The following is a 15,037-nucleotide window of genomic DNA, read 5'->3' as shown; positions in this document are numbered from 1 at the left end:
TCCTCTAACCACTAGGCTACCTGCCTCCTACTCTAACCACTAGGCTACCTGCCTCCTCTAACCACTAGGCTACCTGCCTCCTCCTCTAACCACTAGGCTACCTGCCTCCTCTAACCACTAGGCTACCTGCCTCCTCCTCTAACCACTTGTCTACCTGCCTCCTCTAACCACTAGGCTACCTGCCTCCTCTAACCACTAGGCTACCTGCCTCCTCTAACCACTAGGCTACCTGCCTCCTCTAACCACTAGGCTACCTGCCTCCTCCTCTAACCACTAGACTACCTGCCTCCTCTAACCACTAGACTACCTGCCTCCTCTAACCACTAGGCTACCTGCCTCCTCTAACCACTAGGCTACCTGCCTCCTCTAACCACTAGACTACCTGCCTCCTCTAACCACTAGGCTACCTGCCTCCTCTAACCACTAGGCTACCTGCCTCCTCCTCTAACCACTAGGCTACCTGCCTCCTCCTCTAACCACTAGGCTACCTGCCTCCTCCTCTAACCACTAGGCTACCTGCCTCCTCTAACCACTAGGCTACCTGCCTCCCCTCTAACCACTAGGCTACCTGCCTCCTCCTCTAACCACTAGACTACCTGCCTCCTCTAACCACTAGGCTACCTGCCTCCTCTAACCACTAGGCTACCTGCCTCCTCCTCTAACCACTAGGCTACCTGCCTCCTCCTCTAACCACTAGGCTACCTGCCTCCTCTAACCACTAGGCTACCTGCCTCCTCCTCTAACCACTAGGCTACCTGCCTCCTCTAACCACAAGGCTACCTGCCTCCTCCTCTAACCACTAGGCTACCTGCCTCCTCTAACCACTAGGCTACCTGCCTCCTCTAACCACTAGACTACCTGCCTCCTCTAACCACTAGGCTACCTGCCTCCTCCTCTAACCACTAGGCTACCTGCCTCCTCTAACCACTAGACTACCTGCCTCCTCTAACCACTAGGCTACCTGCCTCCTCTAACCACTAGACTACCTGCCTCCTCTAACCACTAGGCTACCTGCCTCCCCTCTAACCACTAGGCTACCTGCCTCCTCCTCTAACCTCTAGACTACCTGCCTCCTCTAACCACTAGGCTACCTGCCTCCTCTAACCACTAGGCTACCTGCCTCCTCCTCTAACCACTAGGCTACCTGCCTCCTCCTCTAACCACTAGGCTACCTGCCTCCTCCTCTAACAACTAGGCTACCTGCCTCCTCTAACCACTAGGCTACCTGCCTCCTCTAACCACTAGGCTACCTGCCTCCTCCTCTAACCACTAGGCTACCTGCCTCCTCTAACCACTAGGCTACCTGCCTCCTCCTCTAACCACTAGGCTACCTGCCTCCTCTAACCACTAGGCTACCTGCCTCCTCTAACCACTAGGCTACCTGCCTCCTCTAACCTCTAGTTAATTTCCCAGTGTTTGAATCGGATTTGAACTGAACATGGGATTTTTTAATGTTATTCCACTGCCATTGGATAATGGATCCAGTCAGTAGCTGAACATGTCCGCTGGTCTGGCTCCTCCATAGTTCCTACAGGTTACAGTGAGATCTCCAACATGGCGGTGGATAAGCCTGGCAGGAGGCTGTATAACGTGAGAGATCCCGTGCTGCAGGAGAACGTGTCTGTATTGCTACAGATTGACGCCTCAGAAGGAAACAAGGTCATCACCGTTCGTTCTCCGCTACAGGTCAGCAAATCTCTATGGAGCTGTCCTCCATCACTCACTCTCTATGGAGCTGTCCTCCATCACTCACTCTCTATGGAGCTGTCCTCCATCACTCTCTCTCTCTATGGAGCTGTCCTCCATCACTCTCACTCTCTATGGAGCTGTCCTCCATCACTCTCTCTCTATGGAGCTGTCCTCCATCACTCTCTCTCTATGGAGCTGTCCTCCATCACTCTCTCTCTATGGAGCTGTCCTCCATCACTCACTCTCTATGGAGCTGTCCTCCATCACTCACTCTCTATGGAGCTGTCCTCCATCACTCTCTCTCTCTATGGAGCTGTCCTCCATCACTCTCTCTCTCTCTATGGAGCTGTCCTCCATCACTCACTCTCTCTCTATGGAGCTGTCCTCCATCACTCTCACTCTCTATGGAGCTGTCCTCCATCACTCTCTCTCTATGGAGCTGTCCTCCATCACTCTCTCTCTCTCTATGGAGCTGTCCTCCATCACTCTCTCTCTATGGAGCTGTCCTCCATCACTCTCTCTCTCTCTATGGAGCTGTCCTCCATCACTCTCTCTCTATGGAGCTGTCCTCCATCACTCACTCTCTCTCTATGGAGCTGTCCTCCATCACTCTCTCTCTATGGAGCTGTCCTCCATCACTCTCTCTCTCTATGGAGCTGTCCTCCATCACTCAAACTCTATGGAGCTGTCCACCATCACTCTCTCTCTGTGGAGCTGTCCTCCATCACTCACTCTCTATGGAGCTGTCCTCCATCACTCTCTCTCTATGGAGCTGTCCTCCATCACTCACTCTCTATGGAGCTGTCCTCCATCACTCTCTCTCTATGGAGCTGTCCTCCATCACTCACTCTCTCTCTATGGAGCTGTCCTCCATCACTCTCTCTCTCTCTATGGAGCTGTCCTCCATCACTCTCTCTCTATGGAGCTGTCCTCCATCACTCACTCTCTATGGAGCTGTCTTCCATCACTCTCTCTCTATGGAGCTGTCCTCCATCACTCTCTCTCTATGGAGCTGTCCTCCATCACTCTCTCTCTATGGAGCTGTCCTCCATCACTCTCTCTCTCTCTATAGAGCTGTCCTCCATCACTCTCTCTCTCTCTATGGAGCTGTCCTCCATCACTCTCTCTCTATGGAGCTGTCCTCCATCACTCACTCTCTCTCTATGGAGCTGTCCTCCATCACTCACTCTCTCTCTATGGAGCTGTCCTCCATCACTCTCTCTCTATGGAGCTGTCCTCCATCACTCTCTCTCTATGGAGCTGTCCTCCATCACTCTCTCTCTCTCTATGGAGCTGTCCTCCATCACTCACTCTCTATGGAGCTGTCCTCCATCACTCACTCTCTCTCTATGGAGCTGTCCTCCATCACTCTCTCTCTATGGAGCTGTCCTCCATCACTCTCTCTCTATGGAGCTGTCCTCCATCACTCTCTCTCTATGGAGCTGTCCTCCATCACTCTCTCTCTCTCTATGGAGCTGTCCTCCATCACTCACTCTCTATGGAGCTGTCCTCCATCACTCACTCTCTCTCTATGGAGCTGTCCTCCATCACTCTCTCTCTATGGAGCTGTCCTCCATCACTCACTCTCTCTCTATGGAGCTGTCCTCCATCACTCTCTCTCTCTCTATGGAGCTGTCCTCCATCACTCTCTCTCTATGGAGCTGTCCTCCATCACTCTCTCTCTATGGAGCTGTCCTCCATCACTCTCTCTCTCTCTATGGAGCTGTCCTCCATCACTCACTCTCTATGGAGCTGTCCTCCATCACTCACTCTCTCTCTATGGAGCTGTCCTCCATCACTCTCTCTCTATGGAGCTGTCCTCCATCACTCACTCTCTCTCTATGGAGCTGTCCTCCATCACTCTCTCTCTCTCTATGGAGCTGTCCTCCATCACTCTCTCTCTATGGAGCTGTCCTCCATCACTCTCTCTCTATGGAGCTGTCCTCCATCACTCTCTCTCTCTCTCTATGGAGCTGTCCTCCATCACTCTCTCTCTCTCTATGGAGCTGTCCTCCATCACTCTCTCTCTATGGAGCTGTCCTCCATCACTCTCTCTCTATGGAGCTGTCCTCCATCACTCTCTCTCTCTCTATGGAGCTGTCCTCCATCACTCTCTCTCTATGGAGCTGTCCTCCATCACTCACTCTCTCTCTATGGAGCTGTCCTCCATCACTCACTCTCTCTCTATGGAGCTGTCCTCCATCACTCTCTCTCTCTCTATGGAGCTGTCCTCCATCACTTACTCTCTATGGAGCTGTCCTCCATCACTCTCTCTCTCTCTATGGAGCTGTCCTCCATCACTCTCTCTCTATGGAGCTGTCCTCCATCAATCTCTCTCTATGGAACTGTCCTCCAGTAGGCTATAGACACTCAACAGCTTTCAGTAGAGAGTAACAAGTCTTGTGGACTTGCAACGTGAACGCAGCTGATATTAAAATACATTTGATTTATTCAGCACTTTTCAATTACAGTAAAATCTGTGTTTTTGTTTCCATTGAGTCAAAAAAGCATGATGTCATCCTTAACTCACTGTTTTTCAATGTGGTTTTGTGTTTCAGATCCAGAACCATTTCTCAGTGCCGTTTACCATCCTGAAGTATTGTCCCAAATCCAGAGGGATGGTGAATATAGGACTGGCAGAGCCTGAGAAAGAGTCTGATGTAGCCCTGGACTCATACAGGTAATAACCATGTTGGTAGGACAGGTAATAACCGTGTTGGTAGGACAGGTAATAACCGTGTTGGTAGGACAGGTAATAACCGTGTTGGTAGGACAGGTAATAACCGTGTTGGTAGGACAGGTAATAACTGTGTTGGTAGGACAGGTAATAACCGTGTTGGTAGGACAGGTAATAATCGTGTTGGTAGGACAGGTAATAACCGTGTTGGTAGGACAGGTAATAACCGTGTTGGTAGGACAGGTATGACCGTGTTGGTAGGACAGGTAATAACCATGTCGGTAGGACAGGTAATAACCATGTCGGTAGGACAGGTAATAACCATGTCGGTAGGACAGGTAATTCGCATGTCGGTAGGACAGGTAATAACCATGTCGGTAGGACAGGCAATAAGCATGTCGGTAGGACAGGTAATCACCATGTCGGTAGGACAGGTAATAACCATGTCGGTAGGACAGGTAATCACCATGTCGGTAGCCCTGGACACGTACAGAGGGACCTTACTTAGAGAGGGACCTTACACAGAGACCTTACACAGAGACCTTATATACAGGGTGTAACACAGCGTGTACTTACCAGGGGCCATTTTGGTTCACTTTACACAACATTTAACACATTTTCTGTCGCTGTTAATGTGTTCTCAGTCAACCTATCCGGTAAAATAAGGGTCATTATTTTGGATTCAGTCTCACCCGGTAAGACCACTTCTCCTGAAGAGCAGGAGGAACTGTCCTCCTCAAACAGCACACGTGTATGACACCAGGGACTAGTACTTGTGTAGGCCAACGAGTGTTCTAGTAACTTCTCCTTGAATTGCCGAAAATTATATTTGCTACTTATCATCGTAGGGAAGCGAGATACACTTTTACCGAGTGTTTACACGTGTGTGTGTGTGTGTGCTGCACGTCGCAAATGTACCTGGAAGGACAATTTTACATAATTATATTGGTTACTTATCGTATGAATGGACAGCTCTATTTCAACATGGCTGCTGAAAGGCCGGTGATCGCAGCGTACAGACAAAGGATACTATTTATGAGATGCTAATCATAAACAGGAAATGAAGAGGTTGATGTGTGATGAGCTGGGCAGCTTGGGAGATCCAGGTGTCCACTTGCTCAGTCTCAGTATCCATTATCCGGCTCGAAGGACCACGTTCGAGAGAGTGGCACCATAAATATTCTAGTGCTTTAAACAAGTATTTTAGTACTTTAAACTAGTATTCTAGTGCTTTAAATGAGTATTCTAGTGCTTTAAACGAGTATTCTAGTGCTTGAAACGAGTATTCTAGTGCTTTAAACAAGTATTCTAGTGCTTTAAGCGAGTATTCTAGTGTTTGAAACGAGTATTCTAGTGCTTGAAACGAGTATTCTAGTGCTTTAAGCGAGTATTCTAGTGTTTGAAACGAGTATTCTAGTGCTTGAAACGAGTATTCTAGTGCTTTAAGCGAGTATTCTAGTGTTTGAAACAAGTATTCTAGTGCTTGAAACGAGTATTCTAGTGCTTTAAACAACTATTCTAGTGCTTTAAGCGAGTATTCTAGTGCTTGAAACGAGTATTCTAGTGCTTGAAACGAGTATTCTAGTGTTTAAACAAGTATTCTAGTGCTTGAAACAAGTAGTTTAGTACTTTCAGCAAGTATTCTAGTGCTTTAAACGAGTATTAACCCCCTACACCCACCGGTGCATCAATATAAGTTGCATAACAAACGATTCCCCTTCAAAATCCGTCAGTTTAACCTCGAGATGTTGTGTGTTTTCTATTGGGTGCGTCTCAATCCACTCCATTCACTAGTGTCGCGTTTCCTCATCTGGGGTGAAAGGTGGCAGAGCTAGAGCGCTGTTTTGTCAACTTATTTAGCATCCGAACAGTTTGACGTACAATCTATGACCATTTTATGGAAAAGGTAGACTCTCACGAACACAACGTTGTTCTCCGTTTTGCTCTATTGACTTACAGGGGACTCGTCTGATGTCGCTACCGTCGATGTGCCAACTTCTTTGTTTGTAGTGTCAGAACCGTTTGTGCTACAAATGAGTTGAGTATCTGGAGCATCAGCATTTGTGGGTTCGGTTACAGGCTCAAAATTTGACAGAAACAAATAACTTTCTTCTGAAACTCGTCAGTCTATTCTTGTTCTGAGAAATGAAGGCTATTCCATGCGAGAAATTGCCAAGAAACTGAAGATCTTGTACAACGCTGTGTAACTACTCCCTTCACAGAACAGCAGACTCAACGTCAACAGTGAATAGGTGACTCCGGGATGCAAAGAAAAAGCCAGATCTCAGACTGGCCAATAAAATAAAAGATGGGCAAAAGAACACAGACACTGGACAGAGGAACTCTGCCTAGAAGGTCAGCATCCCGGAGTCTCAACGTCACTGTTGACGTTGAGACTGGTGTTTTGCGGGTACTATTTAATGAAGCTGCCAGTTGAGGACTCTAGCAGGTCCACCATGGTTAGGTACTGAACAGGAAGAGAGAACACGATATCAGTCTATAGACTCTAAAACAGACACCTCACAAGTCCTCAACTGGCAGCTTCTTTAAATAGTATCCGCAAAACACCAGTCTCAACGTCAACAGTGAAGAGGCGACTCCAGGATGCTGACCTTCTAGGCAGAGTTCCTCTGTCCAGTGTCTGTGTTCTTTTGCCCATCTTTTATTTTATTGGCCAGTCTGAGATATGGCTTTTTCTTTGCAACTCTGCCTAGAAGGCCAGCATCCCGGAGTCGACTCTTCACTGTTGACGTTGAGACTGGTGTTTTGCGGATACTATTTAAAGAAGCTGCCAGTTGAGGACTTGTGAGGTGTCTGTTTCTCAAAATAGACACTCTACTGTACTTGTCCTCTTGCTCAGTTGTGCACCGGGGCCTCCCACTCCTCTTTCTATTCTGGTTAGAGCCAGTTTACTCTGTTCTGTGAAGGGAGTAGTACACAGCATTGTACGAGATGTCTAAAAAGGGTCCTAAAATTCTAAATCAAATAGCTAAATGATCCATAGTTTGAACCATCTTAAAACGATTATATACGTCAGCTTAGCATTTCCCAACCGTTTAGACTTACAGCGGTTCAACAAATATTCTACAACTTTAAACAAATGTTCTAGGACTTTTATACAGACTCCCCTGTCCTTACCTTGTTCCACACCTCCTCTCCTCTCTTTCTGATGCAGATGTCAGCGAGGGTTATGTTTAACTGGATTATTGTTAGTTATAAAACGTGGTCTCCTCGTCTCTTCTCCCACTATAGGTGTCAGCTCTTCCTCCAGCCAGCCGGGTGCCTAGAGGGCCAGTACGGCCCGTCGTCTACCTGTATCGCCTGGAAGGAGCAGGTCCACCTGAGCTCTGAGGTGCGGTCCCTTCTCCAGTGTCCGTCGGCAGACAGCAGCTTCCTGCCCCTCCAGGTGACCACCTTGGCCACACCAGATCACCTGACCTTCATTTCCTCCCAGCGAGAGGACGACTGGGACCCTGCCTACGTCATCCACCTCCACCCCGCTGTGACCCTCCGGAACCTGCTGCCTTACAGCATCAGATATCTACTGGAGGTAGTAACATGAAGACAGTCACTAGGCTAGGACCTAACTCTAGACCTGTACCCTGCCTTACAGCATCAGATATCTACTGGAGGTAGTAACACTTAGATAACATGAAGACAGTCACTAGGCTAGGACCTAACCCTAGACCTGTACCCTGCCTTACAGCATCAGATATCTACTGGGGGTAGTAACACTTAGATAACATGAAGACAGTCACTAGGCTAGGACCTAACCCTAGACCTGTACCCTGCCTTACAGCATCAGATATCTACTGGGGGTAGTAACATGAAGACAGTCACTAGGCTAGGACCTAACTCTAGACCTGTACCCTGCCTTACAGCATCAGATATCTACTGGAGGTAGTAACATGAAGACAGTCACTAGGCTAGGACCTAACCCTCGACCTGTACCCTGCCTTACAGCATCAGATATCTACTGGAGGTAGTAACATGAAGACAGTCACTAGGCTAGGACCTAACCCTAGACCTGTACCCTGCCTTACAGCATCAGATATCTACTGGGAGTAGTAACACTTAGATAACATGAAGACAGTCACTAGGCTAGGACCTAACTCTAGACCTGTACCCTGCCTTACAGCATCAGATATCTACTGGGGGTAGTAACACTTAGATAACATGAAGACAGTCACTAGGCTAGGACCTAACCCTCGACCTGTACCCTGCCTTACAGCATCAGATATCTACTGGGGGTAGTAACATGAAGACAGTCACTAGGCTAGGACCTAACTCTAGACCTGTACCCTGCCTTACAGCATCAGATATCTACTGGAGGTAGTAACATGAAGACAGTCACTAGGCTAGGACCTAACTCTAGACCTGTACCCTGCCTTACAGCATCAGATATCTACTGGAGGTAGTAACATGAAGACAGTCACTAGGCTAGGACCTAACCCTAGACCTGTACCCTGCCTTACAGCATCAGATATCTACTGGGGGTAACTCTACACATTCCAGTGACTTAAGGGAAGAAGGCACAGGTGTAGACTAAAATATATAAGCACCAAAGAGCAATCAGCCAGCCGCTAGACTTTGATTTCATTATTTCCTGTTGTTATGGCATGTTGAGATCCCTCTACAGTACAAAGATACCTTCCTAACGGATACATGTTCATTATAAAAATGATCTATCCATGAATCCATCTCTCCAGGGCTCAGCAGAGTTCTATGAGCTCCAGGAGGGCAGCACAGCAGACATCCTGAACGCCCGTATAGGAGGTGAGATCATGGAGATGGTCCTGGTTAAATACCAGGGTCGGAACTGGTCCGGCCGGATCCGTATCGCTCAGGACATGCAGGAGTTCTTCCCTGTGTGTTTCACCTGCGACTCGCCCGAGAAGCTAACCGTGGACCTGAGCGTTCACGTGACGCGGCTGCATGGACGTCTGACGCTGGCGGTGTTCAGCCCGTACTGGATCGTCAATAAGACGTCCAGGGTTCTGCAGTACCGCACGGAGGACGTCTCCGTCAAACATGCTTCGGACTTCAGGGACGTTATCCTCTTCTCCTTCAAGAAGAAGAACATCTTCAGCAAGAACAAGGTAGGAAAGCGTCTGACTGTTTTATTTTATTTGACCTTTATTTAACTAGGAAAGTCAGTTAAGAACAAATTCTTATTTTACAATGACAACCTACCAAAAGGAAAAAGGCCTCCGGCAGGACGGGGGCCTGGGATTAAAAATAAATAAATGAATACAATATAAATATAGGACAAAACACACATCACAACAAGAGAGACAACACAACACCACATAAAGAGAGACCTAAGATAACAACATGGCATGGCAGCAACACATGACAACACAGCATGGCAGCAACACATGACAATAACATGGTAGCAACACAACATGACAACAACATGGTAGCAACACAACATGACAACAACATGGTAGCAACACAACATGACAACAACATGGTAGCAACACAACATGACAACAACATGGTAGCAACATGACAACAACATGGTAGCAACATAACATGACAACAACATGGCAGCAACACAACATGACAACAACATGGCAGCAACACATGACAATAACATGGTAGCAACACAACATGACAACAACATGGTAGCAACACAACATGACAACAACATGGTAGCAACACAACATGACAACAACATGGTAGCAACATAACATGACAACAACATGGCAGCAACACAACATGACAACAACATGGTAGCAACACAACATGACAACAACATGGTAGCAACACAACATGACAACAACATGGTAGAAACACAACATGACAACAACATGGTAGCAACACAACATGACAACAACATGGTAGCAACACAACATGACAACACAGCATGGTAGAAACACATGACAATAACATGGTAGCAACACAACATGACAACAACATGGTAGAAACACAACATGACAACAACATGGTAGCAACACAACATGACAACACAGCATGGTAGAAACACAACATGACAACAACATGGTAGCAACACAACATGACAACACAGCATGGTAGAAACACAACATGACAATAACATGGTAGCAACACAACATGACAACAACATGGCAGCAACACAGCATGGTAGCAACACAACATGACAACAACATGGCAGCGGCACAACATGGCAGCAGCACAACATGGTAGCAGCACAAAACAGGGTACAAACATTATTGGGCACAGTCAACAGCACAAAGGGCAAGAAGGTAGAGACAACAATACATCACACAAAGCAGCCACAACTGTCAGTAAGAGTGTCCATGATTGAGTCTTTCAATGAAGAGATGAAACTGTCCAGTTTGAGTGTTTTGTTGCAGCTCGTTCCAGTCGCTAGCTGCAGCGAACTGAAAAGAGGAGCGATCCAGGGATGTGTTCGCTTTGGGGACCTTTAACAGAATGTGACTGGCAGAACGGGTGTTGAATGTGGAGGATGAGAGTTGCAGTACGTATCTCAGATAGGGGGGAGTGAGGCCTAAGAGGGTTTTATAAATAAGCATCAACCAGTGGGTCTTGCGACGGGTTTACAGAGATGACCAGTTTACAGAGGAGTATAGAGTGCAGTGATGTGTCCTATAAGGAGCATTGTCGGTAAATCTGATGGCTGAATGGTAAAGAACATCTAGCCGCTCGAGAGCAACCCTTACCTGCCGATCTATAAATTACGTCTCCGTAATCTAGCACGGGGTAGGATGGTCATCTGAATCAGGGTTAGTTTGGCAGCTGGGGTGAAAGAGGAGCGATTACAATAGAAGAAACCAAGTCTAGATTTAACTTGAGCCTGCAGCTTTGATATGTGCTGAAAGAAGGACAGTGCGCCTTCTGGCCAGACTCCCAAGTACTTGTATGAGGTGACTACTTCAAGCTCTAAACCCTCAGAGGTTGGGATGTTGTCCTCGGGTCTCTGCTGTTTGTCTGCTAGAGCACACCTCCGTATAGCTTGGGAAAATAAAACCTCGGAAGCAGTAATCTCTCCGGTTAATTTGGGTCAAAATGAGGTTGTAGGTTTGGAGTTTTGATCTGGAGCGAAGGCCGTGCTGTGGAGTGTAGCATCCTGCATATCTACCTGCCCGAAAAATCCAACTTCATCTAACTCCAAATCTATCCTTTTGTAAAAAAATAAATTAAAAAAACATGTTGAAAAATGTAAGAGCTCACATTAAGCTGTCTGTCTCTGTCTCTCTCGCTCTCTCTCTCTCTCTCTCTCTCTGAGGGGAGCCTGTCTTTCAGTGTTTCAGTGTCTTAACAGTGTTTCAGTGTCTTAACAGTGTTTCAGTGTCTTAACAGTGTTTCAGTGTCTTAACAGTCTTTCAGTGTTTCAGTGTCTTAACAGTGTTTCAGTGTCTTAACAGTCTTTCAGTGTTTCAGTGTCTTAAGTCTTTCAGTGTTTCAGTGTCTTAACAGTCTTTCAGTGTTTCAGTGTCTTAACAGTCTTTCAGTGTTTCAGTGTCTTAACAGTCTTTCAGTGTCTTAAGTCTTTCAGTGTTTCAGTGTCTTAAGTCTTTCAGTGTCTTAACAGTGTTTCAGTGTCTTAACAGTCTTTCAGTGTTTCAGTGTCTTAAGTCTTTCAGTGTTTCAGTGTCTTAACAGTCTTTCAGTGTTTCAGTGTCTTAACAGTCTTTCAGTGTTTCAGTGTCTTAACAGTCTTTCAGTGTCTTAAGTCTTTCAGTGTTTCAGTGTCTTAAGTCTTTCAGTGTTTCAGTGTCTTAACAGTGTTTCAGTGTCTTAACAGTCTTTCAGTGTTTCAGTGTCTTAAGTCTTTCAGTGTTTCAGTGTCTTAACAGTCTTTCAGTGTTTCAGTGTCTTAACAGTCTTTCAGTGTTTCAGTGTCTTAACAGTCTTTCAGTGTCTTAAGTCTTTCAGTGTTTCAGTGTCTTAAGTCTTTCAGTGTTTCAGTGTCTTAACAGTCTTTCAGTGTCTTAAGTCTTTCAGTGTTTCAGTGTCTTAACAGTCTTTCAGTGTTTCAGTGTCTTAACAGTGTTTCTCAAACCTTTCCTGGCGAACCCCAAACTGCTCCCTGAATCTAATAAACCCCAGATCGATTCATTCGTAGTTGAATCAGGTGTGTTAGTTCAAGGATTACAACACACTTGTGAAAATGTCTGGGATTCCTGGAGGAGAGGTGTGAGAAACACTCGTCTCTCTAACAGACAGCATCTTTTTAAAGTCGTTTTTTTTTCTTCCTCTCTTAGATCAGCTGCTTCTCTCAGTAACGCTGGGTGTTTTTTGTCTTTCTACAGCTGCAGCTCTGTGTGTCCACCAGTTCCTGGTCTGATGGCTTCTCATTGGATACGGTGGGGAGTTATGGATGTGTCCGATGCCCTGCCAACACCATGGACTATCTGGTGAGAAAATTACAACATACACAAAGAGTCACAACTCTGAAATGTACCTTTTTTTTATTTAGCATATAATGTTTTATCCAAGTGACTTACAGTGAACAAATTCAGTGACTCATGCAGGACTCAAACCCACAACTATGATGTTCTGTGTTTTTTAACCGTACAGTCTAGGTTGTGAGGACGCTCAGTCTGACAGTACAAGTCATGTGTTGTAGGTTGGCGTCAGCATTCAGATGAGTAGTTTCAACCTGACCAAGATGGTGACCATGAGTCCGTTCTTCACGCTGGTCAACAAGTCTTCCTACGAGCTGGAGGTGGGAGAGGTGCAGACAGAGGAGGGCAGCGTCAACAGGAAGTGGCACTACATCTCCTCTACAGAGGTGGGGACCGACCGTGTGTGTGTGTGTGTGTGTGTGTGTGTGTGTGTGTGTGTGTGTTGTCTCCCCTCTGACTGACTGTTGTCTCCCCTCTGACTGGCTGTTGTCTCCCCTCTGACTGGCTGTTGTCTCCCCTCTGACTGACTGTTGTCTCCCCTCTGACTGGCTGTTGTCTCTCCTCTGACTGACTGACTGTTGTCTTCCCTCTGACTGACTGTTGTCTCCCCTGTGACTGACTGCTGTCTCCCCTCTGATTGACTGTCTCCCCTCTGACTGACTGTTGTCTCCCTGTGTTTCCAGTGCCTCCCCCTCTGGCCAGAGTTGATCACAGGGAAGCTGTGTGTCAGGGTAGTGGGCTCCGACTCCAAGTCCAAGTCCTTCTTCTTCAACAAGCAGGACAACGGCACCCTGCTGGGCATGGACCAGGTCAGTGTCCCTGGAGATGCACCACATACCACTGACCTGATTTACCCTCCTTTAACAGGTTCATTCACTGACCTGATTTACCCTCCTGTTATGGATAGGGGGCAGTATTTGCACGGCCGGATAAAAAAACGTACCCGATTTAAACTGGTTACTACTCTTGCCCAGAAACAAACGAGAATATGCATATAATTAGTAGATTTGGATAGAAAACACTCTAAAGTTTCTAAAACTGTTTGAATGGTGTCTGTGAGTATAACAGAACTCATATGGCAGGCCAAAACCTGAGAAGTTTCCATACAGGAAGTGCCCTGTCTGACAATTTGTTGTCCTTCTGTTGCATCTCTATCGAAAATACAGCCTCTGTGCTGTAACGTGACACTTTCTAAGGCTCCCATTGGCTCTCTAAAGCCGCCAGAAAGTGGAATGGGGTGTCTGCTGTCTCTGGGCAAAGTAAAGCAGCAGAGTTTGTGAGTGGTCAGCCTGGGGACAGTGACACTGAGATGCGCGTTCACAAGACTACTCCATGTTTTTCTTTCAGTCTTTGAATGAATACAACGTTGCTCGGTTGGAATATTATCGCTATTTTACGAGAAAAATAGCATAAAAATTGATTTTAAACAGCGTTTGACATGCTTCTAAGTACGGTAATGGAATATTTTTCATTTTTTTGTCACGAAATGCGCTCGCGCGTCAGCCTTCGGATAGTGACCTGAACGCACGAACAAAACGGAGCTATTTGGATATAACTATGGATTATTTGGAACCAAAACAACATTTATTGTTGAAGTAGAAGTCCTGGGAGTGCATTTTGACAAAGAACAGCAAAGGTAATCCAATTTTTCTAATAGTAATTCTGAGTTTAGTGAGCCCCAAACTTGGTGGGTGTCAAAATAGCTAGCCGTGATGGCCGAGCTATGTACTCAGAATATTGCAAAATTTGCTTTCGCCGAAAAGCTATTTTAAAATCTGACACCGCGATTGCATAAAGGAGTTTTGTATCTAGAATTCTTAAAATAATTGTTATGTATTTTGTGAACGTTTTTCATGAGTGTGGGTATGCTAGTTCTAAACATCAAAGACTAATGTAAAAAGCTGGTTTTTGATGTAAATATGAACTTGATTGAACAAAACATGCATGTATTGTATAACATAATGTCCTAGGAGTGTCATCTGATGAAGATCATAAAAGGTTAGTGCTGCATTTAGCTGTGGTTTTGGTTTTTGTGACATATATGCTTGCTTGGAAAATGGGTGTCTGATTATGTCTGGCTGGGTACTCTGCTGACATAATCTAATGTTTTGCTTTTGCTGTAAAGCCTTTTTGAAATCGGACAATGTGGTTAGATTAACGAGAGTCTTGTCTTTAAAATGGTGTAAAATAGTCATATGTTTGAGAAATTGAAGTTATAGCATTTTTGAGGTATTTGTATTTCGCGCCACGCGATTCCACTGGCTGTTTGACTAGGGTGGGACACAAGCGTCCCACCTAGCCCATAGACGTTAACAGG

The 15,037-nt window shown here is 46.1% G+C and overlaps 1 protein-coding gene across 1 annotated transcript in view; it reads left to right on the top strand.

The window, feature by feature from the left end:
* LOC115202538 (vacuolar protein sorting-associated protein 13C-like) overlaps positions 1-15,037 on the top strand; it is a 166,543-nt gene that overhangs the window by 144,112 nt on the left and 7,394 nt on the right. Inside the window, exons 54-60 of the mRNA XM_029766662.1 lie at positions 1,526-1,686; positions 4,248-4,369; positions 7,619-7,916; positions 9,076-9,465; positions 12,625-12,729; positions 12,942-13,106; positions 13,404-13,529. Coding sequence (XP_029622522.1) covers positions 1,526-1,686; positions 4,248-4,369; positions 7,619-7,916; positions 9,076-9,465; positions 12,625-12,729; positions 12,942-13,106; positions 13,404-13,529 — 1,367 coding nt within the window. The remainder of the gene's footprint in view (positions 1-1,525; positions 1,687-4,247; positions 4,370-7,618; positions 7,917-9,075; positions 9,466-12,624; positions 12,730-12,941; positions 13,107-13,403; positions 13,530-15,037) is intronic.

Source organism: Salmo trutta, chromosome 12 (assembly GCF_901001165.1).
Source record: "Salmo trutta chromosome 12, fSalTru1.1, whole genome shotgun sequence".
NCBI classification, from domain to species: Eukaryota; Metazoa; Chordata; class Actinopteri; order Salmoniformes; family Salmonidae; genus Salmo; species Salmo trutta.
This window is presented reverse-complemented; position numbering and strand designations above follow the sequence as displayed.